General features: G+C 55.3%; 6 protein-coding genes across 9 annotated transcripts; 5 read left to right on the plus strand and 1 right to left on the minus strand.

The window, feature by feature from the left end:
- Window positions 1-11: 11 nt before the first annotated feature.
- Window positions 12-7,352, plus strand: Ndor1 (NADPH dependent diflavin oxidoreductase 1). 3 transcript variants are annotated; one of them, XM_036183580.1, is made up of 14 exons: window positions 12-190; window positions 471-548; window positions 3,710-3,807; window positions 4,642-4,740; window positions 4,823-4,924; window positions 5,038-5,247; window positions 5,532-5,653; window positions 5,739-5,959; window positions 6,040-6,147; window positions 6,327-6,441; window positions 6,585-6,731; window positions 6,822-6,940; window positions 7,008-7,102; window positions 7,205-7,352. In XM_036183580.1, exons 1-14 carry the CDS (start codon window positions 56-58, stop codon window positions 7,347-7,349), a joined length of 1,794 nt encoding a protein of 597 aa, XP_036039473.1. In that variant the 5' UTR covers window positions 12-55; the 3' UTR covers window positions 7,350-7,352. The 3 variants fall into 3 exon arrangements, with proteins under 3 accessions (XP_036039473.1, XP_036039475.1, XP_036039474.1); XM_036183581.1 differs by having other exon boundaries at window positions 134-190; window positions 520-548; XM_036183582.1 differs by lacking the exons at window positions 7,008-7,102; window positions 7,205-7,352 and having other exon boundaries at window positions 6,851-6,938.
- A 302-nt stretch (window positions 7,353-7,654) lies between these two features.
- Window positions 7,655-10,077, plus strand: LOC118581717 (RING finger protein 225-like). The gene is made up of 2 exons (XM_036184199.1): window positions 7,655-7,732; window positions 8,652-10,077. The coding sequence occupies exons 1-2, from the start codon at window positions 7,655-7,657 to the stop codon at window positions 9,330-9,332; spliced, it is 759 nt and encodes a 252-aa protein (XP_036040092.1). The 3' UTR covers window positions 9,333-10,077.
- A 588-nt stretch (window positions 10,078-10,665) lies between these two features.
- Rnf208 (ring finger protein 208) lies at window positions 10,666-12,666 on the minus strand. The gene is made up of 2 exons (XM_036183583.1): window positions 12,413-12,666; window positions 10,666-12,159 (listed from the first exon to the last, which is right to left on the minus strand). The coding sequence occupies exon 2, from the start codon at window positions 11,630-11,632 to the stop codon at window positions 10,835-10,837; it is 798 nt and encodes a 265-aa protein (XP_036039476.1). The 5' UTR covers window positions 11,633-12,159; window positions 12,413-12,666; the 3' UTR covers window positions 10,666-10,834.
- Window positions 12,667-12,824: 158 nt separating this feature from the next.
- On the plus strand, window positions 12,825-16,214 carry Cysrt1 (cysteine rich tail 1). Of its 2 annotated transcripts, none has more exons than XM_036183585.1 (3): window positions 12,825-13,760; window positions 14,721-15,200; window positions 15,524-16,214. In XM_036183585.1, exon 3 carries the CDS (start codon window positions 15,532-15,534, stop codon window positions 15,961-15,963), a length of 432 nt encoding a protein of 143 aa, XP_036039478.1. In that variant the 5' UTR covers window positions 12,825-13,760; window positions 14,721-15,200; window positions 15,524-15,531; the 3' UTR covers window positions 15,964-16,214. The 2 variants fall into 2 exon arrangements, with proteins under 2 accessions (XP_036039478.1, XP_036039479.1); XM_036183586.1 differs by lacking the exon at window positions 12,825-13,760 and adding an exon at window positions 13,840-14,193.
- Window positions 16,215-18,040: 1,826 nt separating this feature from the next.
- Window positions 18,041-18,849, plus strand: Rnf224 (ring finger protein 224). The gene is made up of 2 exons (XM_036183794.1): window positions 18,041-18,086; window positions 18,378-18,849. The coding sequence occupies exon 2, from the start codon at window positions 18,379-18,381 to the stop codon at window positions 18,847-18,849; it is 471 nt and encodes a 156-aa protein (XP_036039687.1). The 5' UTR covers window positions 18,041-18,086; window position 18,378.
- A 2,530-nt stretch (window positions 18,850-21,379) lies between these two features.
- On the plus strand, window positions 21,380-25,325 carry Slc34a3 (solute carrier family 34 member 3). The gene is made up of 12 exons (XM_036185582.1): window positions 21,380-21,464; window positions 21,699-21,785; window positions 22,453-22,581; window positions 22,663-22,806; window positions 22,886-22,997; window positions 23,085-23,280; window positions 23,439-23,528; window positions 23,680-23,761; window positions 23,835-24,002; window positions 24,091-24,207; window positions 24,283-24,407; window positions 24,853-25,325. The coding sequence occupies exons 1-12, from the start codon at window positions 21,380-21,382 to the stop codon at window positions 25,315-25,317; spliced, it is 1,800 nt and encodes a 599-aa protein (XP_036041475.1). The 3' UTR covers window positions 25,318-25,325.
- The last annotated feature ends 1,453 nt before the right edge of the window (window positions 25,326-26,778 follow it).

The raw sequence follows: 26,778 nt of genomic DNA on the forward strand, positions 1-26,778 counted from the left end.
GATAGCGGAAAGGGGAAGTTAGTGGAGTGTGCGGTTCTGGCCGGCGTGTCCAGTAATGCAGGTTCCGCAGCTACTTGTGCTTTTCGGCAGCCAGACTGGCACAGCCCAGGATGAGGCGGAGAGGCTGGGCCGCGAAGCCCGGCGCCGGCGGCTAGGTTGCCGCGTGCAAGCCCTGGACTCTTATTCGGTGGTGAGGCTCGGGTGTGACGGCGGAGACCCTCCACCGGACCTCGCGTCCTCCAACGGAGGACGTTAGAGTGCGGCCCTTCGGCCCCAGGCGGATTTAGGGGAAAGGGAGGCTTGGCACGAGGCCGAGACCTGTGAAAGAGAAGGGCCTGGTAGCCACTGGGAATAATTCTCCAAACACTTTACAGTCACCGTAGATGAATGAGGGGGGCGGGGAGCGGTGCAGGGAGGGGACTGATCAGGGCTGTCAGACACCTTACATATACCCGTGTCTTGTCCTTGAGGCGAATCTCATTAGAGAGCCCCTGGTGATATTTGTTTGTGCGACCACAGGCCAAGGAGACCCTCCTGACAACATGAAGGTAAGGCTGGCCTGATGTGTACCCTCACCCCGTTTTCATTGCGGTGAGAGTCCCAAAATGCCCAGGAAATAGCTGCCCTTCAGTGCATGCTGCATATGAGAGGAGACTTTGAGAAGTATTCTTTGAATGATCTGGGGAGAGAAATAGCTCTTAAGAACCACTCAGTAGCCTTGATCCCTACCTTTTTGGCTATTTTATTTGTTTTCCCATACCTACATAGGGATCTGGTCTGAGTCATGTGTTGAAGTTCAAGGTTTGTAACATTCAGAAAACATTCATTCTTTTTTTTTTTTTTTTTCCAAGCACATATTCCTAACATCATCTGGGACACAGAATACACATTTCTCCTTCATGGAGCTCAGTGGTAAAAATAACAGGTTTAATGGCCAATTACCAGGAAAATACCAGATGTCAGATGTTCTGGGAGTGAGGGGGTCATGGAATCGGACACAACTTTTTGGAAGAAAGGAGCACTTTAATCCTAGCACTTGGGAGGCAGAGGCAGACAGAGCTCTGCGAGTTCCAGGCCAGCCTGGTCTACATAGTGACTTCCATGCTAGCCAGTGTTACATAGTGAGACCCTGTCTCCAAAATAAATAAATAAAAGGCAGGGGCAGGTGGTGGTGAGAAGCAACCTGTGTGAAGGGCAGAAAGTTGACGATTTCCCAGCCACAGACTGCTAGCAGAAAGAGGGAAGGAAGAAAACTTCGTTCAAAAAACCTGGGTGGCAAGCAGGCAGTGGTGGCGCACGCCTTTAATCCTAGCACTGGGGAGGCAGAGGCAGGTGGATTTTTGTGAGTTCGAGGCCAGCCTGGTCTACAGAGTGATATCCAGGGCAGGCACCAAAACTACACAGAGAAACCCTGTCTCACAACAACAACAACAACAAAACAAAGCCTGGGTGGCCACAGTGAAACACGTGGGTTTAGGATGAAAGCTATAGAAACCGTGGAAGTGACACAGTAGCCCTGTGCATTGTAGCGAGACCACCACATGTCTGCAGGAGGCAGGGATAAGGCTGGAAAGTGCACCACCACAAGCCAAAGGTGCTCACACCGTTTGAGCTGGGTGGGACACAAGGCAGAATAAAGCATGCACATTCCAGAGAGGCCAAAAAGATGGAGTCATCAGAGGGATCGAGGAGATGAGGAAGGACAGAAGCACAACACAGGAAACAGGATATGCTGTCGTTACACCTGCAGAGTGAGTGGATGTGGGTGGGCAGGCGCCAGGAGATGTCCAGGGGAACTCAGTTAGCTGTGTAGTAGGAGGAGGGTGCTGAAATCAGAGTCACTGTTGAAGCAGCCAAAATAAAATTGTAGGGAAAAAAAAATTCAAGCCCCTGTCTCCTCCAGGACTGCTGTCTATCATGGTCACGGTCAGACAGGAGTTTCCCTTCCCAAAGGTCAGTAAGAAGGTAGGAGTCAGCCAGGCGGCCATGGTGGCACCGCCTTTAATTCCAGCACTTAGGAGGCAGAGGCAGTCGGATCTCTGTGAGTTCGAGGCCAGCCTGGTCTACAGAGTTAGTTCCAGGACAGGTTCCAAAGCTAGACAGAGAAATTCTTGTCTCAAAAAACAAACAAACAAAGGTAGGAGTCATGAGAGGCAGCCATCAAAGGTGAATCGAAGTACAATAAAGACCAGTCTGGCGGTTGGGGATTTAGCTCAGTGGTAGAGCACTTGGCAAGGCCGTGGGTTCGATCCTCAGCTCCACATACAAAAAAAAAAAGACCAGTCTGGAGAGTTTTCCCAAGGGTCGTTAAGGAGCAGTGTATGTGGACAGAGTCTATAGTCTTAAACACTGGAGAAGCTGAAGTAGAAGTGTCAGGAGTTCAAGGCTGCCCTCACCCACATGACAGGTGTCTCAGTGTTCAAAAAATATCAACCAGATATGGTAGTGTTCCACTGTAATCTCAGCATTCCAGAGGCTGAAGCTGTTGAGGACTACTGAGTTTGAGGCCATCCTCAAACTGGTATGAGGTTCTGGTCTATAGACAGATAAGGTACCCAGCACCCCCCACATAAGATCAGGAGTCAGTAGTGTCTGACTCAGTCACAGCAGGAACTGGAAACCTTTGAAGAGGCTATAGATCCAAAGCCCAAAAGCACATGCAGGGGCATGGTTCCTCAGTAACTTACTGACTGCTGAACAGGAAGACCTTGGCCTCTCTGCCCTGATCTTTAAAACACATTGGAGTTATTGGAAAATAACTGAGTCTCGGCTATCCCCTGCTGGTGAAACCCTCTGTAGGACAGGCATGTCTTAGAGCTTTTTCATCAAGTACAAATAGGTCACACACATACACACAGAGAGAAAATGAATGAATGAACAAATGAATGAACCTGCTGGAGTGAAGACTTCAGAAGAAGGTAAGTAATGAAAGAACAAGAATGCAGCCTGAGACAGCGACCACATGCCTACAAAGGGTCACTCACAGAATGTGGGTTTAACTATTGGAAACAAACAGCATGACCTGATGGCCAACAGGACAGAGGGCAACAAGTAGGTAGCACTGGCTTCTCAGCAATAGTCACCAAACTGGAAAGGTCAGTGTAAACCCAGAGTTCAAGGGCATGAACCAGTAAGTCGACACCTTTAGAGAGTCAGGGCATACCCCATCTCTTTTTTTTTTTTTTTGTGGAGCTGAGGATCGAACCCAGGGCCTCGTGCTTGCTAGGCAAGCATTCTACCACTGAGCTAAGTCCCCAATCCTCCCCATCTCCCTTTTTCACCCAGAAGACTTCAGTCAGAACTTCTGTCTGGCCCATCCCCTCTGAATTGGACTGGCTGGCCTACCACTACAATAATAGGGAAGCAATAGGTTGGTGGTAAGTGAATTCACCCCTTAGACCAGAACAGGAAAAATAGTTTATTGAGTATACTGCAAGAGGGCATTAGGTTGCCCTAGTAACTAGATTACCACTTACAGCATGAGGCGTTGAGCTACAGAAGTACTTACACAGTTAGGATAAGTTTTCTTTGTGTACAGGTTCCTGCTCTGTAATTTGCACCATGCAAAGGAAAGGTACACTTTCTGGCCAGTGTACACTTCTAGGCTCTAATGGTCTTCTACACCATCCTCTCCCTGCTGGGGCCTCAGACAGACAGACAGAAAACTGGCCTGAACGGGGGTCCTAACATGGTTTCCTATGGTTTACAGAACTTCTGGAGGTTCATATTCCGAAAGAGCCTGCTGTCCACCTCCCTCTGTCAAATGGACTTTGCTGTCCTAGGCCTCGGGGACTCCTCATATGCCAAGTGAGTAGAGGGTGGACATGCTGGCCAGATAGGGATAGTTCTCAAGATTAAGCAAGAACTGAGACAGGCAACTGGGCCCTCAAGTGCCCATCCACTGTATGCCATGTATCCCTGCACTGTGTCAGCTGATCAACCTTATCTACAGATAGCCACTGGTAGGCACCCTAAATCCTTACAAGGACTTGGCACAGAGGAGACCACAGTTGGGGAAGGAACAGGATGGCAGGGTACCACCGCATAATTCAGGGCATGATGAAGCTCAGACCAGCCAGCATTATATTACAACACATGATGGAGTTCAATCTGATCTGTCCCTGTTCCTCACAGGTTCAAATCCTACTGTGAAAAATTGAGAACTTGAAAAGAGCACTTAGATGGACAGCTTATCTTCAAGTGGCTTGTTAGGAAACAGCTCATGGGTTTTCTCTTATAGGGTTTTTTAAAATTATTTATTTTTCTATTATTAGCTTGATACAGTATAAATTCTTATCTTAATAGTGAAATGTTTCATTGAGGGTTGCTCAGTAATTGAGTAAAACCAAATGTTATTATAAGGTACAGTCATCCTAGGGTCCCCGCCATATATATACATATATATATATATGGCCTCCACGGTTCTGTGGGTGAGTCCTCTTACAGGGTTTGTCCTTGTTGCTCCAATCTCTCATCCCCTGAATACTGAAGCCCCACCCTCTCCTAGGACGCTGCCAGTGTGCACTGCTGAGGAAGAGTAACCCTTGAGCGAAGCCCTGTACTATTTGATCTGCCCAAGAGGTCAACTAAACTACCTGTCCTCACTATTGGTTATTCCAGCCAGTCTTGCTGTCTCCACAGGTTCAACTTTGTGGCCAAGAAGCTACATCGTCGGCTGCTGCAGTTAGGAGGCAGTGCCCTGCTGCCCCCATGTCTAGGTGATGACCAGCATGAGCTGGGGTAAGTGGTGGTTGCAGTGCCCCTCTTTGGCACCCCGTCTTGGCTCTGGCCATCAGAGGCCAGTGCCTATGCTCTCTCCTAGGCCTGATGCTGCCATTGACCCCTGGCTGGGAGACCTTTGGAAGAAGATAATGGTTCTGTACCCAGTGCCCCTAGACTTTCCTGAGATCCCTCTTGGAGTCCCGTGAGTCTGAACCTTGGGTGTATGAGTACCAATGGACTTTGAGCTGGTTAACACTCCCTCGAGGTATGGTTGGGTGGCCCCTCCACAGCTGATATTTCCACTTTCCCCTGCAGCTTGCCCTCCAAGTTCATCTTCCAGTTTCTTCAGGAGGTCCCCAGCGAAGCGGCTGAGGAACTGAACATAGCCAGCTCAGCCCCTCAGAGACCCCCATCAGAGTTACAGCCCTTCCTGGCTCCTGTGGTCACCAACCAGAGGGTCACTGGCCCTCAACATTTCCAGGATGTTCGGCTGATTGAGTTTGACATTACAGACTCGAGTATTAGGTAAGGGGCCAAAGCCCTCAAGCAATCAGGCAGGGTGCCCCCGTGTTCCTAGGAAGCTGATGTGGTCAGGGAAAAAAAGGTAGGCAGTGGATAGGGTTTCAGAAGGGTCTCCCAGAACCAAGGACTAGGCAGCTCAGTGGCTCGGGTATCTCTACACACAGACCCCCAGCCTTCCCTGAATATTCACTTTCTCCCTTCTCCTTAGCCCCACCCCTCCCCGGCCCCTCCCCTCAGCTTGCTCCTTCTTCCCACACCACTCTCACCCCGTGGCTTTTCCCACGTAGTTTTGCTGCTGGCGATGTCGTGTTAATCATGCCCTCTAACTCGGAGACCCACACCCAGCAGTTCTGCCAGTTGCTGCACTTGGACCCCAATCAGTTTTTCATGCTTAAGCCACGGGAGCCAGGTGAGTATGGGAGATGCACCACCTTGTAAGGTCCAAAGCACCCCATGATGTCCCTACCCACCAAGGCTCCGTGGCGTTCCTGCAGGTGTCCCTTACCCACCAGGGCTGCCTCAGCCCTGCACTGTGTGGCATCTTGTGTCACAGTACTTGGACATTGCCAGCGTGCCCCGCCGTTCCTTCTTTGAACTCTTGGCTTGTCTTTCCCCACACGGGCTGGAGCGGGAGAAGCTGCTGGAATTCAGCTCTGCCAGAGGTCAGGAAGAGCTCTGGGAGTACTGTAACCGGCCCTGCAGGACCATCTTGGAGGTGGGCTAGTGGGCAGGGAGGTGGGTATGGGCCCTTGAGCCATAGCATACCACCGCCATGCTAAAACTCTCTCTCTCCAGGTGCTATGTGACTTTCCACACACAGCCGCTGCCATTCCTCCAGACTACCTTCTGGACCTTATCCCTCGGATCCGCCCACGGGCCTTCTCCATTGCTTCCTCCCTGCTGGTGAGGGACTCTTGAGTAGAACTGAAGACTGGCTGTGGGAAAGCTGGGACTGGACAGGGTGTTTGCAGACAGGGGCTGCCTTCTGAACAGGGACTGTTTCTCTACAGGGACTGTCACTGGGTGGGGTTGGTAGCAGGGAGGAGTGGGTTAGCAGAGCAAGGCCCTCACTGTGCCCCTAGGCTCATCCCAGGAGGCTACAGATCCTTGTGGCTGTGGTACAGTACCAGACTCGCCTCAAGGAGCCCCGCCGTGGCCTCTGCTCTTCCTGGCTAGCATCTCTGAATCCTGAGCAAGGTAATCCATGTTTCTGGGGGTGGGAGAGGCTGTAGCCTCAAGCTCCTACTTCCCCTGTGCCTCCTGCCACAGGAGGTCAAGCCCCACCAGTGAGCACCTCAACCTTGTCTTGACCTCCTTCATGCCATCTCCCTTCTACACAGGACCTGTCCGGGTGCCTCTATGGGTGCGGCCTGGGAGCTTCTCGTTCCCAGAGACACCAGACATACCCATTATCATGGTGGGGCCTGGAACTGGTGTGGCCCCCTTCCGAGCAGCCATTCAAGAGCGAGTGGCCCATGGCCGAACTGGTGAGTACAGGAGTCCCAGGGCAATGTGACCACTGAGACTGATTTGGCTGAATCCCTGCATCCAGACGGGGGCCACCTTATGTACCCCAGGAAACGTCTTGTTCTTTGGCTGCCGCCAGCGGGGTCAGGACTTCTACTGGCAGACTGAGTGGCAGGAGCTGGAGAAGAAGGGCTGCCTGACCCTGGTTACAGCCTTCTCCCGGGAGCAGGTGAGTTGGCTGACGGTGGATGGGGCAGGAGGCTGGACGGCTGAAGCTCAACCTCTGACACCTGCAGGAGCGGAAGGTCTATGTGCAGCACCGGCTCTGCGAGCTGGGACCACTTGTCTGGGAGCTGCTGGATCGCCAGGGTGCCTACTTCTACCTAGCAGGGTAAGCCAGCGGGCAGTTCAGAGGAGTGGACCAGCCTTCAGAGGTGGGAAGTGGGGGTTGGGGCCACAGGATCACTGAGCTTTCTGAGGCTTGCCCCTCCAGCAATGCTAAGTATATGCCTACGGACGTTATGGAAGCCCTGACATCCATTTTCCAAGAAGAAGGACAACTCTCCAATCAAGACGCAGCTGCCTACCTTGCCAGGCTCCAGCAGACACTGCGCTTCCAGACTGAGACCTGGGCCTGAGGAGCCGCTGGTTGGCTCCCATCCACATTAACAGCTACACTGGAGAGCCTGCTGGAGTCTGGAGGCCCATTGTCACCTCCTATCCTCTGATCCCAGAACACTTCTTAGACCCATGGTGGAGCTTCTTGGTGCCAGCTGACTAGGAGGGCACTCTGAATAGAGCCAAACTCCATGAAACCCAGTGTTCCACCCACACTTAGCCCCAACCCCAGTGTAAGTCTGGTTTCCTCTCGGTCCCTTCCATTGTGCCCCACATCTGCACTGCGGTCCATACCACCAGGATCCTGCTGAGGCCTCCGAGAGGCATGGAGTCCTGTGAGGGCCGCACTGTCCCTCTGCTCTGGTGCTATTTCCATTCACCCCACAGCATCTGTGGGGCTCAGGTGAGAGGCCCCCGGGGGCTAAGTTTCCTGAGCATTGAGAATGCACAAGTCAGTCTGTCTTCAGGTCCTTAAACATCTTCAGTAAACTGCCTGGGTAGCTACCCCTGCTTCTTTGCTTCTCCTAGATTTGAGGGTAATGGCTGGGTCATGGATGATCTGCAGCGGCTAGTGGTGGCCAGAGACCTTTCCAGGGCATGTGCACAGGCTGTGTACACATATGTCCTTGTTAGTTACCTGTGCTTGAGTGTGTGGTGTGTAAGTTCCTGCTGGTGTCCCCTTTGCAGGTAGCTTGGCTCTGTCTGATCTTAAACCTTAACAGCTCGGCCAAGGTCATGCCGTTTGATGGTCAAGCAGGCCCAGAGAGCCATTAGAAAGTCCCAGTCAAGTGCTGGAACACACTATTCTTTCCTTCCCAAAGAGCTAGAAGAATGAGCAGGTGGAGGGGGCGTGGTATGGGTTGGCCCGCCCATGGGCAGGGCCTCTACCCCTGGAAAGAGAAACCCTGCTGGAGGAGTCAGACAGGTCCGAGGGCAGCTGGGAGGTGAGGAACCTCTGTTTTGTCCAACAACTGCTGGAACAGAGACCAGACCTGGCCAATACCACTCTGAGGCTGGGGATACCAGGAACTGACAACGCTGTGGGGATCCAAGTGAAGTTTACTTCCAGTGGGGTCAGCAAGCCCAAAGGTGTATCAAGAGGTCAGTGCTCCAGTGATCGGAGACCAAGCTCTGCCTGGCTCCTGACGGCCTCCTAACCTTCACGCCCCTCAACAATCCCTGCTGTCACCCTGGAGTCGCAATCAACCCATCCCGATTTCTGTTCTGGTGGTTCAACCCTGGGGCCTGATGACACCAGCTCTGCACCCACCACTTCACCTTGTGCCTCTTTGAGTCCTGAGCTCCTGGACCCACTGTGCCAGCTACCAGCAGATGAAGAGGATCATCTCATGGCCCCCCAAGGTGCCAGGACTCCAGACAGTAAGCCTGAACTGGGGACCAGAGATCCAACTGGTGTCTGGGCCCTGTCAACTATGGAGGAGCAGGAAGAGGGTGAGGGACAGGCAGAGGAGGAATGTCCCATCTGCACTGAGCCTTACGGGCCTGATGAACACCACCCGGCCTTGCTGAACTGTGGTCACAGCCTGTGTGTGGGCTGCCTGCACCAACTGTTAGGCATGACCCCCAGAACTGACCTGGGCCGTGTGTGCTGTCCACTGTGTCGTCAGAAGACACCCATGCTAGAGTGGGAGATCTGTCAGCTGCAGGAGGAACTGCTCAGAGCTGATGGACCCCAGCGCCCAGTGCCCACTGCATCCACTACACCCCTGCGCCCAGGCCCTGGGCCTTGGGGATCCTTAGAACACCGCTACCGGCTGCGTTTTCTGGCAGGGCCTGTGGGAGGCCGGAGCTGCCTCCCCTTCCTACCCTGTCCTCCCAGCCTAGGTACCTGGCTGTGGAGACTGCGGGAACGTGGCCCATGTGCCCGCCGTCTATCACTGCTGAGCCTGCTGGCATTAGAACTGCTGGGGCTGGTGCTCATCTTCATGCCACTCATGTTACTAGGAGTGTTCTTCATGCTCCTGGACCGCTCCGGCCGCTAAGCAGAGCCTAGGATGTTGGCCACGTTTTGAAGCCCATGCTCAGAATCTGGTAATCAGCAAAGACTTGCTATCACCAGCCCCAAGACCAGGCCTGCCCAAGAGCCTGAGCCAGCCAGAGTGCTTACACACCCCGCAGCCCAGATAGTGGCTAAAGCCAAGGACACTAAGCCAAGGACAGCCTCTGAAGGAGACTGTCCCAACAAGAAGGGCTGTGAACAGAACCCCGTGTGCTCGCCATGAACAGGCATTGGCTGGGTCATAACACCAGCTCCTGAGCTCCAGCTGGTGAGGGTAAACACAAATGTGAACAGAGATATAGCAGTAATAGATTTATAGGAGAAGGCAAGAGCTGCAGGACCCTCACCTGTTCCAGACAGAGGTTGGGGTGTGTACCTGAAGGCCACCGTAGCTAGCAGGAGAGGCCTGCACTGCACAAACCCAGCCTTCAAAAGCTCACCCAACCTAAGACCCTCACCAAACACGGTAGCCCAGAGCAGCCGGGATCAATATTGGCTTTGTCCTGCAAGGACCAAAGTTCAATCCAGACCCTGAAGCCTGCAGATGCCTAAGGTCCAGCTGTTTCTAATTGACTGCAGTTCATGTCACAGGACCAGGGGCCCTCACTCGGCCGATGAAGACAAACGTCAGCCCACCTCATGGCTTATTCGTGACACAATGCAAGGTGGTGGGATATTTCAGTCACTGTCCGGCGTAAGAATGGCTCTCAATAAACAGTTGCTACTGACACCATTGTTACCACTGTCCTCATTACTCCATCTGCCTTCAGCTCTCCTTAGCCTTCAAATGGTACCTGCTCCAATCACAGGCAGACCAGAGCCACACTGCAGACTGCTGGGTCCTTGTCCCTGCCATGACCTTAGCCAGCTGCAGGCCTCTACTCATGCTATCCAAAGGCCATTTCCACACATCCTTGGCCAGAGGAAAGGTACTTCTCCAGGGGGAGAGGGGTGAGATCTCGCTGTGTGACCCATGCTGACCTCACCATCCTCCTGCCGTAGCTTCCCCAGTGCTGGGGTTAGCAGTGAGCATCACACCCAGCTGAAGGTTCTGTCTGCCTAGCTGGGTCACAGCCCCATGTGCCACACACTAGCAGTCTTTGGCACCAATGGGTTCCCAGCTAGTCCCAGGCCTGAGCAGCACACTTGGCTCAGCTTGGCCTTCAACAAGTAGAGCAGACCAGCCTTGAAGGGAGCTGGGTTGCTCTCTGGCAGCTCCTAATTAGACCCTGACTGGGCTACAGCCCTGGGAACCTACCCTAGGCCCAGGCGTGGGCGTAGCCCACAGGAGTAAGCTTCAATCAGTGAACAAGTGCAAACTTTGGCAAAGAGTTTTAATGGCAAAGTTGGCTGCAGCGACAATGCCACGCAGGGTAGGGCCAGAAGCCACCGTGGGCAAGAAAGGGTCAGCGGGCAACAGGACAGGGCCAGTTCCCTGAAGAAGCGGCGAGCAAGGTCCGGCAGGCAGTAGTGGGCAGGTGGACACTACATGATGGAACAGGCTGATAGTGGGTTCCGCACATGGCAGGTGCATGCAGCCCCACAGTACTGCCGGAAGGTCTGGTAGCAGCTGCCTTCAGATTCACCCCCCCACTGGCCACCGGATGGGGCAGTCAGGGCTTCAGGTGGCAAACGGCTGAGGATGGATGTGTTGACAGCCAGTGCAGCCAGGCCATAGTCAGTGAAGAGCACAGTCTCACGGTGGCAGGTGGGACATGAGATAAACTTGTACTTAGGGCAAGACTCATAAAGAATCTGCAGGCACTGCTCACACACAGAGTGCAGGCAAGACAGCACCCGGGGCCGCCGCTGAGTGACGTTGTATGTGTGCCCACAGGTGGGGCATTCCAGGGGCTCACCTGCTATCACGGGCCCAGATGATGAAGGTGCAGAGGCTGATGGGCCAGGTCGAATCACATATTGATTTACAATGACCTCATCCACTGGTACCACCCGGGGGAAGCCCAATTCAGAACTGCCCTTGCGGGGCCGCCTTGGCAAGGGTGGAGTGTGGGGTGCTCCTTCCAAGGTAGGCATGTCGCCCCCACATGCCTGGTTGACAATGATCTCTGTGTCTGAGGGCCAAGCACGCTTGGGTGCCAGCGTGGGAGTGGGCCTGGGTGCAGGTGGGAAGCAGGGGGTGGCCGCCGGGAGCTCAGGGAACTTTTCAGGGTGGACAATCTTCATGGCCTCCATTTTGAGGATGACATGTGGGCCTTTCAGGCAGGACATGAGGAGGCCCGGCCATCCACTGCCCACCTCGGGCCCAGGGTCAGCTGGCATCCGGCTCTCTACAGTCAGACCGGACGTTGGCACAGGTGGGGGTGTCGGGTGGGGCCGTGGGGGAAGAGAAGGGGCTGCATCCTGGTCCTGCCAGGCCTGGTGAGGACCCCGGTTACTCCGTGGACTGCAAGGGGCAGCGGGTGACAGGTTGGGGGGCAGGCCCCCCCCCCAGTGGCCACAATGGCTTATCTGGTTCAGTCCGAAGAGGAGGAGGAAGAGGAGGGGGAGGGGGAAGCAGGCGGGGGCAAGGGGGTATGGGAGGCTGTCTTGGGCTGTGGGGCTCACCCAGCGGCTCACCCAGGGTCTCTGTCTGCTGAGGCTGGCAAGGGGGCGTGGAGGGGCCTCCTCCTGCAGCAGAGGTCAGCAGTCCCTGGGCCGGGACATCTGGGCAGGCAGGGGCTAGGTGGGCCCCATGGCTCCAGGACAGGGCGCCCAGGGAAGGCAGCTAGCCTGTTCCCTGGCTGCCGGAGGACCTGGGCTGCAGGCTCCGCGGCAACAGCAATGGAGAGGCCTGCACCAGGCCCGAGCTGCGGGTGAGAGACAGCGTGAGGGCAGCACGGGGGCCCATCTCACTTTTCGCCCTCACCCCCACCCTGCACAAAGGACAGGGTGCCCGACCTCTGACCCTGACCTCATCCGTGGGATCCAAGCCTTCACGGAATTCTGAACCCAACCCCCTCCCCAGTATGCCCTCCGAGGCCAGATTCACGGTCGGGAGGACTGACCCTCTGAGAGTAGGAAGGGATGATGCGTCTGACCCCCGCCCTTCCCCCCGCTCACCTGCCCCAGCCTGGCGTTCCCTGGCTGCGCCGCCGCAGCAGCAGAGGTTGTCTCAAAGGCAGGCCCGGATGCGGCGCCCGCACCTTGGCTCTCCCGCTCTAGCGGCTCCGATAGCTTCCGCGGCTCCAGCGGCGACCTCGGGCGATGGCGGGCGAAGGCGGCACCCAGGGGCGCGAGCGCTGGTGCTGGACGCAAGGCTCGGCGCGGCGGCGGCGGCGGCGGCGGCAGCGGCGACAGCGGCGACGGCGGCAGCGGCAGGTGCGTGCGGAGCGTGGCGCGTTCTGCGGCGGAGGCGCGGGGACCGCAGTGCGCGCGGCGCCCGCCCGCCCGCGCCCGCAGCGCCACCCCCCGCCTGGGGACCCGCGCGGGGTCCACGGGGCGGGGCCAGTCTCCTAGCCGCCCCTCCATCCACGCCGGGCCTGGAGTCTGCTCCCAGGGTCGACCTCCCAGCCAGCTACAGGCGGGTCAGGGTCCCCTTGTCGCCAACATTCCCTTCCCTCTTGGCTGACACACTCCGAGGGGCCAAACCCTCGGCCGAATTTTCTAAGGGAAGCCTTCACCTTTTACTCCCTCCCATATTGAGCCTCACAATGCCCGAGCAGGGGTCCTACCCGTGTCTCGTCTACCTTTCGAGCTCTGAAGGGGCAGGGTCCTTTCACTCCAAACCCCGACACACCCCCTGTGTGAACGCCCGGACTTTTCCAACTCACTGACTATCCACACTGCACCCTGGACTCCTCCACTCAAAGAGGGCGATATGACAGTAAAAGGGATAAGGGGTTAAGCGGACACCAGAGGAGCGGACAGAGGGGACCGGCGCACTGACCGGAGGTGGAGGGGTGGAGATACCTGGACAGGCTGGCAGTCCGCGTGTTGGGTGGAGGGCCCACTGAGCACACTCACCTGCCTAGGGTGCGGTAGCCCTTTCTTGTATCGCATCAGGTCAGCACGTGCTTCTGTCTCACAGAGCTGTGCTAAACTGACCCCACCCAGCGGAGGCCCCATTCCTCCTCCTACCTGGTCCTCTTCTACCTGGACTACACCTTTGCCTCAGGGGAGCCCTCCGTGAGGAGAGGACAAAGGACACGCTGGTGACTAGAGTGTCTACGTGTTTAGAGTGCCATTCTCTACTATCTCATGGCCGCCATGCAGCATGGTGGCATACCTGTGACCAACACGGAATCCTGTGCCTGACTCTGGACAATCCAGATTTTCTTCAGGCCACAGTCCCTCTCTGTACAATCCAGACGAAGGGAACAGTGTTCCTGGGGAGCCAAAACTGGGCCAGAATTTACAGCTCTATGGAGGAACCAAGGGCGCACATCAGGGCTCCTTCAAGCTAGACCAGGTGAGAGAAGGGGTCAGGTGCGGGGGTGTGGAGGGGAGGCGTCTCGTGGGATCCTGGCATCATGCTGGGGTAACTCAGGTAGCTGTGGCCAGAAAAAGGAATGAGCCCACCCTTTCCGGGAGGACTCTGCTCACTTACCCACCCACTCCGCCCGCGCACAAGGCCACCTACGGCCCCACCCTTTGCCCAAGGTCCCGCCCCGTGAAATGAAGCCACGCCCCGTGGTAGAATAAGCGTTCCCGCCGCACCTCCCCCGTCCCAGCCGCCTTTCTGAGCTGAGCGGATCGAGCCAAGGATCCATCCAAACCGGGTCTTTTGGGAAACCCTGGAGCGAGCGCGAAGGCTTCTGGGGAATTAAGTTTCCACTGGGCACCTCGGCCGGATTTACGCATGCTCGCGGCTAGGGGCGGAGTCTACAGGGGCAGTGGGCAAGGTTAAGGGTTCTTACGTTCTTACGTAGAGACCTCCGTTTTCCACTTCTTAAGCATGTTTCCCCCCCAGACCCATTTCCTTCTACTCAACCTGCCTGACTGACTCTAAGCAGGCTACTCAGCCATCCTGGCTAGCAGTCCCTGTCCTGCTTGGTCTCTCCTTCCTGGTGTTTTCCGGAATGGGGTCCAAGCTGTCCCACTGTAGTGTAGACCCAGAGGAGCCCACTGGTTGGCCCATAAACTTGCAACTATTGTTTCCCCCCACGCCCACCCCGAGTCCCACGGTCATTCTTCATGTCCCCTATGGGCGAGGAGGTGAAGCTACTAAAGCAGAGGGGTGCCAGGGCCAAGAATGGGTGCGGGGGACAGAAAACTTTGGGGAGCTTTCACCCCAACTCACCAACACAGGGAAACTGCAATTTTTAGAAACAAGCTGAAAATGTCACTTGTGTCTGATGTCCATGTAATTGTAAGATAAGTAAAGTGTATCTACAAAGTTGTGTCAAACATTTTTTTTTTTTTTAATTAGGAAAAGTGGACAATCCTGTAAGCAGTCTCAAGCATCCCAGTATCTGCTGGATATGGGCAGTAGGTGGCAAGGAGGAACTCTGAACAGTAGCTGTAGAGATGGGAGCAATGACTGGGTAACCCTAGCCCCTCTGAAGGCCCCAGAATCTGAAGGCCTGCTTCCACTTCCTTTCTGGGGCCATGACCCAAGGAGGTAAAACATGCTCAGATGAATCGTGATTGAGTCACCCCAGATTGGCAAATGCCCCTTAGAGCCCAAACCTTGGCCTCCACCCATCTGGGAATGAGGGGTGACTGGCTGCTGTGCTCTAGTTGCTAAGGCCTCTTAGGATCTTGAGAACCCCATCTTTGAGCTCCGCCCCAAGGCCCCACCCCTCTCTAGGAGGGAAAAGGCACCTGCTGGTAGCTCTACTCACAGGCACTGGGACCTGGAGCTGGAGGACTGGAAGACACGCTGCTGCTGCTTCTGCTGCTGCTGCAGGTAAGTCCCCAGTAGCTGACCTGACTTAGAGGGACCTTCTCCACAGCCCCTACTCTCCCTTGGACCTGTGTCTTCTAGCCTTTGATCCCCATTCCCAGCTGCATCCAGGAGCATTTCTTGGATACTTGGTGAAGGGTGGCAACTGGGTCTACCTCCAAGACACATAGACTTTGCCTATATTCTGATGTCTCCACATCTGCACGCAGTGATATGGCTCTTTACAAAGCAGACTCCTCCTAAATGGGTGTCTTCTTGGGTTATAGGCTCTCAGGCAGCTTTTCTCTTCCCTGAGTCCATATATGTGTCTCTGCTCACCCCTGCAGCTTGGGCCATGGACCCCCATGAGATGGTTGTGAAGAATCCATACGCTCACATCAGCATCCCTCGGGCTCACCTGCGGTCTGACCTGGGACAGCAGTTAGAGGAGGGCCCCTCTTCATCTTCCTCCTCTGAGAGTCAGCCTCTGCCTTCAGGAACCTGTGCCCCAGAGCCAGCAGGCCTCTTGCAAACCAGTGAAGCCCCAGGGCCCAAAGGTATCAAGGGTACCAAAGGCGCTGCTCCTGAGCAGAACCAACAGACCTGGCAGTCCCCCTGCAATCCCTATAACAGCGGGCAGCGTCCATCAGGACTGACTTATGCTGGCCTGCCGCCTGTGGGGCGTGGCGATGACATTGCCCACCACTGCTGCTGCTTCCCTTGCTGCTCTTGCTGCCACTGTCCACGATTCTGCCGTTGTCACAGCTGCTGCTGTGTTGTCTCCTAGCCTGACTATCCAACCTCCAGGGCTGTGGGGCCCAGGCCTCTGCTCAATGCCAAAGTGATGCTGGACATCAGGAGCGGCCATTGTCATGGGCATCAGCCGCTTCTTGCCCTGGACAGGGGAGCCTGTCCACCAGGAAGGCTCAGCGGGTGCCCTCTGGAATACGGTCCCAGCCACTAGCCATGTGGGCAGCAATAGGGACACCCTTCACTTCCTGAAAGACTTTGGCAATAAAGCAGGGTGAGCATTGTGCCAATGACTCCTTTTTTTTTTAACCAGGGTTCCATTTGGGAGAGGGTCCTAGTCTGGGCAACTATTTTTGCCCTCAACATACACAAATACAATCTCCCTTGTAGGCTCCCAGACTCTGTGGGGCCTTCCAGAGACTGGAAAGCCACTGCCTCATGACCTCCATAATTTAGGGGCCTTGCAGGTCTCAGCCCACCCCAGGGGCTTGTAGGTGGTAATATGTCTCCTGTCCTGGGCCAGTTCTCTGTTCTCCCTAAGGCTAAAGCTGAGATCGTAAACAAGGTTAACCCTGAGTCACAAGGCAGGAGGGTGCCATACTTGCCACTGTGGGGGGCCCCAAGAACATACTCTGAGGGAGGATCAGACTGGAGGGCTGTTGGCAGGTGGGGCTGATGTTAGCAGGTTTCAGGGAGTGGGAGCTCAGGATCCAGGGCCCAGAACCCAGCCCTGCCCAATGTGAGTCACCTCCAAGCCTCAGCCAGAGCATGTTTCTGGTTTCCCACAAAAGATAATTCCTACAATCCAGAGCTTTGCTGTTTAACCTATTTCGAGTGATGTGTACCAGGCCTTGAAGGGCTGAGGGGAGTGTTCCCTTCTTGTCTGTCCAAGCAGTGTAAGATGCCTGCTGGGGGTGGGGGGGGGGCATGCACGAAATGCCAGGGTAGGGAGTGTGCAAGGAGGTCAGCTCTGGGCAGCCAGGTGTTTCCGGGGCAGGGCAGAGCCACGGCACCACGTGAAGAGGGAAGAAGAGCCGGCCTCACAAGACAAACGTGTCCTCCTGAAGTTGGCCCTCCCCTGATGCAGAGACCGGTCATATAAGCGGGTAGTGTGTAGAAGTCTCCAGGTATGGGCAGATAGGTCATTGCCCTGACTCTCATCTCCAAGCTCCTTGTCCCCTGTTTCAGTGAGGGCCAGCACAGGAACCTGTTTGACCAGTCTTAAAGGCACACTGCCAAGCAGGTGGGTAAAAGTGAGTAAGGAGGCTTGCTTGCTCCTTGGCTTTCTAGCAACCCTGTGTGCAGTCCTAGGGGTCCTGCCAACCCATCCCAACACAGCTGAGTCTCCCTAGTTCTGTGCTGTCTCCAGGCCTCATCACAGGGAAAACTGATCCCACCTCCCTGAACTGTCTCCCTGGACTATTGCAAAGACTGAGGGTCAGATAGGCAGTCAACTGGGAGGTGCTTAGGACGGGGAGGGGCTCGGGGGCGGGGAGCTTCTAGGATGATGGTTGTGTGAGGGAGATCAGTACACATTGTGTTCCAGTGCCACCTCAGGGCCGAGGTGACATCACAGGACAGACCTAGTCTAGATCGGGAGGAAGGTGATCCTGAGAAGTACCACAAATTAACAAGACTATGCACCTTACCTTGGAGCTGGTAGAGGGTGGGAGCAGGTTCCCTGGAAGGTGCTGTGAGCTGAGTCTGAAGAGTGGGCATCACTCAGGCCAAAGCAGGAAATCATTACAAAGGTGGGGATCAGATGAGAGGGGTGAGGGCTTGACCTTGGGAGAAGGGTACAAGACCGGGGAAGGCATAAACACTGGTGACATCTAGGGTGGAGAAAGACAAAGCCGGGTCTCTCGGAGTTACGGGTGGGGGTGGGGTGGGGGGGGAGTGGTCTGGGTAGCATCCATTCCGCAGGGGGCTGGCTCACCTTATCTCCTGCCCAGTGGGTGGTGCATCAGATCCTGTTGCAGTGCTTTGTGGCTGAAAGGGGAGCTCACTCTCACTTGATGCAACCACCTCCTGCCTCCTGCCGTCTTCCCTGTGTGGTCAGTAATGCGAGCCCAAGGAGGGAGCCATGATGTGTCCCGGGTCCCCACCCCCTTCTCCTGCAATCCTCTAGCTGGGAATATCTTCTTGGTGGAGTGGATGCAGGTAAGAGAAGCCTGGGGTTCAGGAAGGCTAGGGGTGGGGGCAAGCAGGAGGGGCCGTGGAAGGGTCTCAACAGGCGGGTAGGGTGCTGTTTCAGCCAATGGCCACAGAATCAAGAGATATGCCCAGACTTGGTATGCCCAAGGCTACCATCTTCCCTCCAGGTGTGCAGGCACTTACCGTTCTGTAGCCCTGTCTTCTGGGGGACAGCATGGACCAAAACATCACATAGATGGGCAGAGGTGGACTGTGGCTTGTGCTGTTACCCTGCTGGTTCCTTCATACTTTCCCTAGGATGCTGCAGCCTGAAGGCCCCCGAGCCTTGGAGGAAGAGGCAGCCCTGACAGCCCCACGGAATGACTGTGTCATCTGCTACTCTGCCTATGACTTGTCAGTACACTTGCCTCGCCGCCTCTACTGTGGCCACACCTTTTGCCAAGCATGCATGCGGCGGCTGGATACCCCAGCCCATGAACAACACTGGATCCCCTGCCCACAGTGCCGTCAAAGTACCCCTATTCCCCGAGGAGGGGTGACCATGTTGGACCTGGACCTAGCTGCCTTTTTGGCAGTCAAAGCTGAACGGGAACCATCAAGAATAGAACCCAGGTCCTCTGTCCCCCTCAAAGTCAGTGCTACCATCACTCAGCAGCCAGCCGAACTCTACCCCACCTTGCGCCCCCAACCCCACTTTCCTCAGCCTGGATGCTGCTGCTGTGGCTGGGGAAGACTGTGCTGGTATCCCCCCGGGAACGCCGAGGTCTAAATTCTGGCTATCTTCACCTCCACAAAGGAAATTGTGCTAGCAGCTTGCCTGCCGTGGAGTCACTGATCATACAGTGCAAACAGAACAGCTTGCTAGCAGGGCATCCTTCTTATAGTCCTGCGTGACCCAACATAGTGGTATCACCCTGACCTAAGGTCAAAGTCAATGGCCATAGTGCCACAGTAGGCTGGTGACCTCCCATTATACTAGTCTAGATTCCCATACCCCAAACTGGCCTGACTTTGTTTGGCTAGCCAACGTTCCACTGTCTACGTCACCTGTAAACCCAGGACTTAGCTTGGAGAATGGCTCCTAAGAGTCTGTGGGGATGAGTGCAGGGGCCTGGACAGGGTCGGGCTGTGATTGTACATGAATGGCTGGCCTCAGAGCAGGTCTTCCTCTCTGTAAGCATCCAGAGGTATGAGCCAGGAGGGAGGGCAGGTTACCTCCTGGAGTCTTATATATTCATCTAGTCCACAGAGGTCACTGAGCTCCCATCATGAGCCAGACACTGTTCCGAGATCTGCTGTACCATAAAGCTACCTCTTTGATAGGCATCAAAGAAAGGTGTCGTAGAGAGCCCGCTGGGACAAGAGTCTGGCCTGAGGTCTCACAGCTCATTATCCTATCTCAAGACCCCCAGCCTCCTTCCACCTCTGGTGACCCTAACACAGACCTGTAGGTGCTGTAGGTTACCAAGTACTGACAAGGCCCAGGCCAAAGCTGTAAAAACCTCCATCCCTCTAGGAAGGAGCTGTATTCAGGAGCCCCTGGGAGGGCCTCCTGGGGAGCGGTTGTAGGATGGGGAGGAAAGAGAATTTGCTGAATAGACATTGGGAAGACTCCTTCACTGGGCAAAGTCCCTCAAGCACCCAGGGACAGAGCTGGGCAGTGAGCAGAGCAGGGTGCTGGAGCTTACAGGGCCCCTAGGGAAATAGCTTGCAGGGGAGGACCTAGTCCCCATCCCAGGGGCTGGAAGGGAGCTGACCTATAAGAGAGCACATTTCACATGCACATGGGCACAGAACAGCCCTCCCTCATCTGGGAAAAGACACTCAGATAGGGTTCAGGCAATGAGCACTGTGGGATGGGGAAGGGCTCGGCCCTCCCCCTTCATCTCTGCAGATAGAGACTCCAAGTCCTGGCCCGCCCGCTGGCCTCCACAGAAAGCCCTTCAGGATCTAGCCCTACCCTTAAACTCAGATTTGAATCTGCTGACCTGAGAGCCTGGGTCCCTTCCCAGGCCACCTGAGGAAATCCGTCTTCCACGCCCACCTGGTGCAAAGGGCTTCCCTCTCGTCTCTGTCAGGTGCATGGATGAGCATGATAAGGTTTACAGAGTTCAGAGGAACACAGGAAGAGGAGGGCAACGTTCTCCTGGGGTCCCTAGGCTGCCCCAGCCAGAATGGGAGCGTCTTGTCTGGGTGGTGTAGAGTGTCTATTAAATGTATCAGATGCCCACTGGTGGCTTCAGTGTCTAGCTCTATTATGCTCCTGGCCAGATGTTGCCCATCCCTAGAAGAAGTTTCACCCCAAGAGAGTTGGGCTGGGGGCTCAGAACTCCTTGCTCCAGGATGACAAGGGCCTGAATAAGGCCTGAGGCCAGGCAGGGTCTCCCCTTGGGGGCCCCAGCTCCTGGGTAAACATTAATGGGGCTCCACACACAGCAGTCATGTGCGCACTGGGCAGATCTTTGACCTGAAGCTATTCCTGCCGTGCCTCCTCCCCGCTGGTACCCCCTCACCACATGTGCAGGTAGGAGCTCCCAGAACTAGACCAAGCTAAGGGACACTGGACCAGAGCTGAGTGACCACCAGGTCCAGGGTAGGGGCACCACTCTGAACCCCAGGACCTAAGAGCAAGTGAGAAAAGCCTAGTGGCAGGCCAGAGGGAGGGGACACAAAGGACCCCTGGGCCTGAGCCCAAGCACTAGGACAAAGGGTCAGGATAGATTAGGGTTCAAAGAGTTCTAGACCTAGAAGCCCATGGGGTCAGAGCTGCCAGAAGGGACCTGATGTAGGCAGGGGGCTCCCAAGTCCTGCTTCTAAGTTGGGGGGGGGGGGGGGGGGGGCTCTTATCAAGTGAAGACGTCACTTGATTGGTACCAAATACCAAAGTCTAAGCTGGGACCATCTGCAGTGTCCTCACTGACACTTGATAGGAGAAATCCCAGGGTTCTCTAGCTACCGGTGACTTCCAGCCAGCGCCCCAGAACCCTGTACCCTCAGGCAACTGTCAAACCTTCTAGCCAAGACCAGTAAGGGAGCAGAGATCCAGTGGCCCCCGTCTTCTGCCCCCTGAAACTAGACTGGGCTCACCTGACAACCACCTGAGGTCACTGTACCATCTGTCTGTGGTCAGAGCCACCAAGACCTGCAAGGTGTGGGGCTACAGCTGAAATTCCAGGTCTTAGGCCTGGCTTTAGACTGCTTGGTGGGGTAGAGGCAGAGCAGGAAGAATGACCTGCTCTTCCCTGCCTTGCCCTCAGCAGGTCTAGGATCGGGCCTGGGTCTCTCTCTGCTTGAAATCCATGCCGAATTCCCTTGCTGGTGGCCAGTTCCCCAACCCTACCCTGGATGCGATTGACCTGGTGGACCGGAATCTGAGAGATGCAGGTATCAGGCACCCTAGGCTCCTACTCCTGGACAGCTACGCTAGGCAAAATGAGGTTTCTCTCTCTAACTGTCCTCTTGAAGAATCTGGGATCTCCTCATACCTCTGGCCCTTCCTTTCCCTGCTTCAGTGTCTCACCCAGAGCCCTTGTGCTCCAGTCTCTCCTACCTCTTGCTTCTTTTTGTCCTTCTCCTTGGGGGTCTGACAAACAGCTCTCCTTGACTTGACCCCTGCAGGGACCTCCAGTTCTATCCCAGGCTCGGAGGAGGGAGGCACAGACCCCTGGGCCTTCCCTCAGCTGAAGAACACTGACCAGCTGAAAGGTAGGTCTGGGTGTGATGAGACAGCATGCAGGCAGGCCCCTGGCTTCCCATTTCTTAGCACAGTATAAGCTGGGACTTAGTAGAACACTTCTTTTTTGTTTGTTTGGTTGGTTGTTTTTGTTTTGTTTTGTTTTTCGAGACAGGGTTTCTCTGTGTAGCTTTGCACCTTTCCTGGCACTCACTTGGTAGCCCAGGCTGGCCTTGAACTCACAGAGATCCGCCTGGCTCTGCCTCTGGAGTGCTGGGATTACAGGCGTGCGCCACCACCGCCTGGCAGTAGAACACTTTTTAAAGAAATTCACATTAATCTGCTTGAGACGGAGTGAAAAACTCCCCTTCCAGCCTCTCGTCTTCCTTTTACTCCCTGCTGATGGCTCCAATTCTGGGACTCCCTCTCCAAGGTCATGGGCTTAGCCGTATGGCCAAGGACCAAGGGAGGTACAGACTCTGCTCTGGGGGACACAAGAGGAGTACATGGATTCCTGCCCAATGGGACAGAAGGGAGATCCTGTGCTATTCTCGAGAGGTGACAGGAAACACAGTCCCTGTTCTCAGGGAACAGTGTGTGTGTGTGTGTGTGTGTGTGTGTGTGTGTGTGTGTGTGTGTGTGTTGCTACTGCTGGGCAGTAGCCAGCTGGTCAAATATAGTCCTATCTGGTGTCCCTAGAGGTCAGCATGGCCAGCAGGCTTCGCCAGGTGGTCATCAACTTCCTTAAGGCATGTGGACTCCTGGGAAGCCTCTACTTCTTCATCTGCTCCCTGGACATCCTCAGCTCTGCCTTCCAGTTGCTAGGCAGTGAGTGACCAGGTGGGAAGCCAGGGTGGGATTGGGAAGTCAGCTCTTTACAGCATCACTGCATCTCTCTGTGGGGAACAGGCAAAATGGCTGGAGACATTTTCAAGGACAATGTGGTGCTGTCCAACCCTGTGGCTGGCTTGGTCATTGGTGTGCTGGTCACAGTCCTTGTCCAGAGCTCCAGCACATCTTCCTCTATCGTGGTCAGCATGGTGGCCTCTAAGTGTGAGTGTGCCTCTCCTTCCCAGGGCAGTGGTGGGTGGGTTGGTGAAAAGGCAGGGCTGCTGAAATGGCACCCCTACAGTGCTGACTGTCCAGGTATCTGTGCCTATCATCATGGGAGTCAACGTGGGCACTTCCATCACCAGCACCCTGGTCTCAATGGCGCAGTCAGGGGACCGGGATGAGTTCCAGAGGTGAGTCAGGGCTGAAGGGCCAGGCTGGGTCTTCCTTGGCCTCAGTAGAGGCTACTCCGACAGACAGCCTACCCTGTGTGACTGCAGGGCCTTCAGCGGCTCGGCTGTGCATGGCATCTTCAACTGGCTCACAGTGTTGGTATTGCTGCCGCTGGAGAGCGCCACAGCAGCATTAGAGAGGCTGAGTGAACTGGCCCTGGGCGCTGCTAGCCTGCAGCCTGGGGGGCAGGCCCCCGACATCCTCAAGGCACTGACGCAGCCTTTCACACACCTCATCATCCAGGTGAGGACAGATGTGCCATAGGAAGGTACCTGTGCCTGGCTGATGAGGAACAGGAGGCAGAAGCCCTGTCCTGGATGGCGACAGAAGAGGGCTTAGGCTTGTAATAGGCTGAGGAATAGGAGTACCAGACACGTAATCGTGCCCCCTCTGTCTCCCAGCTGGATAGCAGCATGATTACAGGCAGCGCTTCCAGCAACACCACTAACAGCAGCCTCATTAAGCAATGGTGTGGCGTCAAAGGGGAGACGGTAAGGTGCCTCTGACCCCATCCCTCATTTGACCTCTGACCTGTTGAATCATCCCGCCCACTTGATTTACTCCCCCCCCCCCCCCCCGCGCGAGCGCGCCCATCTGCCTGCTGTGAGCCTGGCCTGAGTCGTCCCTATCCCTCTGTCCCAGGAGAGCAATGAGGAATGCGGCATCTTCAACCCCTGCACAGAGATGAACAGTACAGCATCTCCAGAGGAGAACAGAGTGCCCTGTGAGTCCCTCCACCGATCCTACCCCCTTCCCTGCTCCAACCTCCTCCTACTCAACTCCCCGCCCTGCCACAGGCCGGCACCTGTTTGTGGGCACAGGGCTCACGGATCTGGCTGTGGGCTTCATCCTGCTGGCGGGCTCTCTGCTGGTGCTCTGTACCTGTCTGGTCCTCATCGTTAAGCTGCTCAACTCTGTGCTGAAGGGCCGCATTGCACAGGCTGTGAGATCTGTCATCAATGCAGGTGGGTGTGCGGAGGCCCTGGACCTGGGATGGAGGATAAGGTGGGAGGTTAAAAATGACCCACTGCCTTCCACCCTACACACCTGCAGATTTCCCCTTCCCCTTTGGCTGGCTCAGTGGCTACTTGGCCATCCTTGTTGGTGCGGGCCTAACCTTCTTGCTTCAGAGCAGTAGTGTGTTCACAGCAGCCATTGTGCCTCTCATGGGTAAGCCAAAGTTGGCAGGGGGCTTGGGACTAGGGGAGCTGGGCTGGATCCCTTGGTGACCCTTCATTCCTCCAGGGGTTGGAGTGATCAACCTGGAACGGGCCTACCCCCTATTCCTGGGCTCCAACATTGGTACCACCACCACAGCCCTGCTGGCTGCCCTGGCCAGCCCTCCGGACACATTGCTCATTGCAGTCCAGGTACCGCCTTCAATTATTTCCCTGTTCCCAGCACAGCCAAGGCTGAGTGCAGCCCCAGCTCCCCTTGAGCTCCTCAGACTCCAAGCACCGGGCCTGCAGCCCCAGATTCGGGGGACTCACCTCAGTTCTTCCTTTCCTGTATTCCTTTCCTTTGTTTTTTTGTTTTTTCAAGACAGGTGGGGTTTTGTTGTTGTTGTGGGTTTTGTTTTTTTTTTGTGTGTGTGTGTGTGTGTGTGTGTGTGTGTAGCCCTGGCTGTCCTGGAACTATCTCTGTATGCCAGGCTGGCTTTAGACTCAGAGATCTGTCTACCTCTGCTTCCTGCGTGCTGGGATTAAAGGCGTGCGCCACCATCACCTGTCCAATGGCATGGTTACTAAAGAGCCCAGGTGGCTCATGTCATCTGGTCCAAGCTTCTAACCCCTTCTTGCCCTTCCTGCCTACCAGGTTGCTCTCATCCACTTCTTCTTCAACCTGGCTGGCATACTGCTCTGGTACCTGGTGCCTGTCCTGAGACTACCCATTCCACTGGCCAAGCGCTTTGGGGACCTAACCGCCCAGTACCGCTGGGTAGCCATTGTCTACCTGCTATTCACCTTTCTGCTGCTGCCCCTGGCAGCCTTCGGACTGTCCCTGGCAGGGGGCTCAGTGTTGGCTGCAGTAGGCGGTCCTTTGTTGGGGCTGGTGCTCCTTATCATCCTGATTAATGTCCTGCAAAGACACCGGCCATCTTGGCTGCCTCGCTGTCTTCGATCCTGGGCCTGGCTGCCTCTCTGGCTCCATTCTCTGGAGCCCTGGGACCGCCTGGTGACTGGCTGTTGTCCCTGCAGAGCTTGCAGTAACTCCAATATGACCAGCAAAGTGGCTAACTGCTATGAGAACCCAGAGGTCATAGCTTCCCAGCAGTTGTGAAAAGTGGGTGCCATAGTCCATATACCCAGCCCCACCAGCTTCAGGGCACTGTAGGCTGAAGAAACTGCCTGCCAGTCTTCCCTGGGGTGGAGGGGAGGGGTTCCGCATGGACTTCCTAGACTCCTGCATGCCCTTCTTTGCAAATAAACGATGCCGTTATCAATGAGTGGCGATCTTCTCTCCCAGATAAGACCCCCGAGGAGATACCTATCCTAACAGAGTGGAGGTGGACAAGCAGCGCCATGCTGCCCCTAGCGGAGACTCAGTATTAGGGTTCCACCTAGGCCGCTGCTGGTTTATTTCTGTGGTGGTTGGTGACAGCCGGTTCCTTCCGGCCGGGGACTGTCTGGGAAGGCTGGATAGGGCAGAGAGCCCAAGTTCTCCTTGGGAGGAGGACCTGAGATCCGCCAGGCAATGCGTGTGAGAGACTTGCAGTAGAGTATATGACTGTTACCGAGTTGTTCAAGAGGCTAGGTTTGCATCCTGTTGGCAAGCTCCGTCAGGCATGGTCTCCCTAGCCGCCAGAGGGCACCCTTCCTCCTGTCGGTGTCCTAAACAGCACCCTACCTCCGCCACCTTGGTGCCCAAACTTGTCCAGGAAGCCTGCTAGGACTTGCCAATCTAGGTGAAAGGCTATAAGGGCTAGACACCATTTTCTCCGCCTGAGTGCCTAAAGAAAGACTCTGGGAGAGGACGGGGCCCTGGTGGGGGCTCCTGCCCTCCTCCATGCCTCCCGCCGGTGGTCTGGTTTTCAAACAGGAAGACTTGTCCTACAGCCAAAAGGTAACTGGACACCAGAGAAGAGGCAGAGGCCTCTCACCGCTTGCTACAGCTTAAGGCTGCTCACAACCCTACCCCTACCCCTTCCACACCACCAAAAAACCCACCCAAAACTCAGGCACATCATATCAATCAGACCCACAGAAGAGCTGACCCTGGACTGGACAGGGATACCTTTTGATCTGTCCATTACAGCTTTTAAGCGTGTCCAGCCTTTGACATTGAGACACAATATTGTCATCTACAAAGCTCATGATTCAGAACCTCGAGGGAATTTCAACAAAACTCTCGATGTTTTACATAAGCCCGACAGTTTAAGTTGTTTCATTTATAACTACCCTTGACCACATGTGGCCCACAGGGCATTTTCTTGGCTCCAAAACTTTCCCAGCACCTCTCCCCTCTTCCAGGTTTGTCTAGCCAGACACTGTGGTGAACAGGTATGGCCTTTAGGGAGATGAAGCCTGGAGAGCCCCTAGGGTCCTATCCCTGTTTCTTTCTCTCTCTCTTTCTTTCTTTTTAAACATTTATTTAGATGTATGTATTTTATGTGTATGAGTGTTTTTGTTGTTGTTTTGATTTTTTTTTTTTTTGGCTGTATGTATGTATGTGCACCACTTGTATGTGGTGCCATTGGAGGTCAGAAGGTGTCAGATCACCTGGAAAGATGGATAGTTGTAG

Source organism: Onychomys torridus, chromosome 4 (assembly GCF_903995425.1).
Source record: "Onychomys torridus chromosome 4, mOncTor1.1, whole genome shotgun sequence".
NCBI classification, from domain to species: Eukaryota; Metazoa; Chordata; class Mammalia; order Rodentia; family Cricetidae; genus Onychomys; species Onychomys torridus.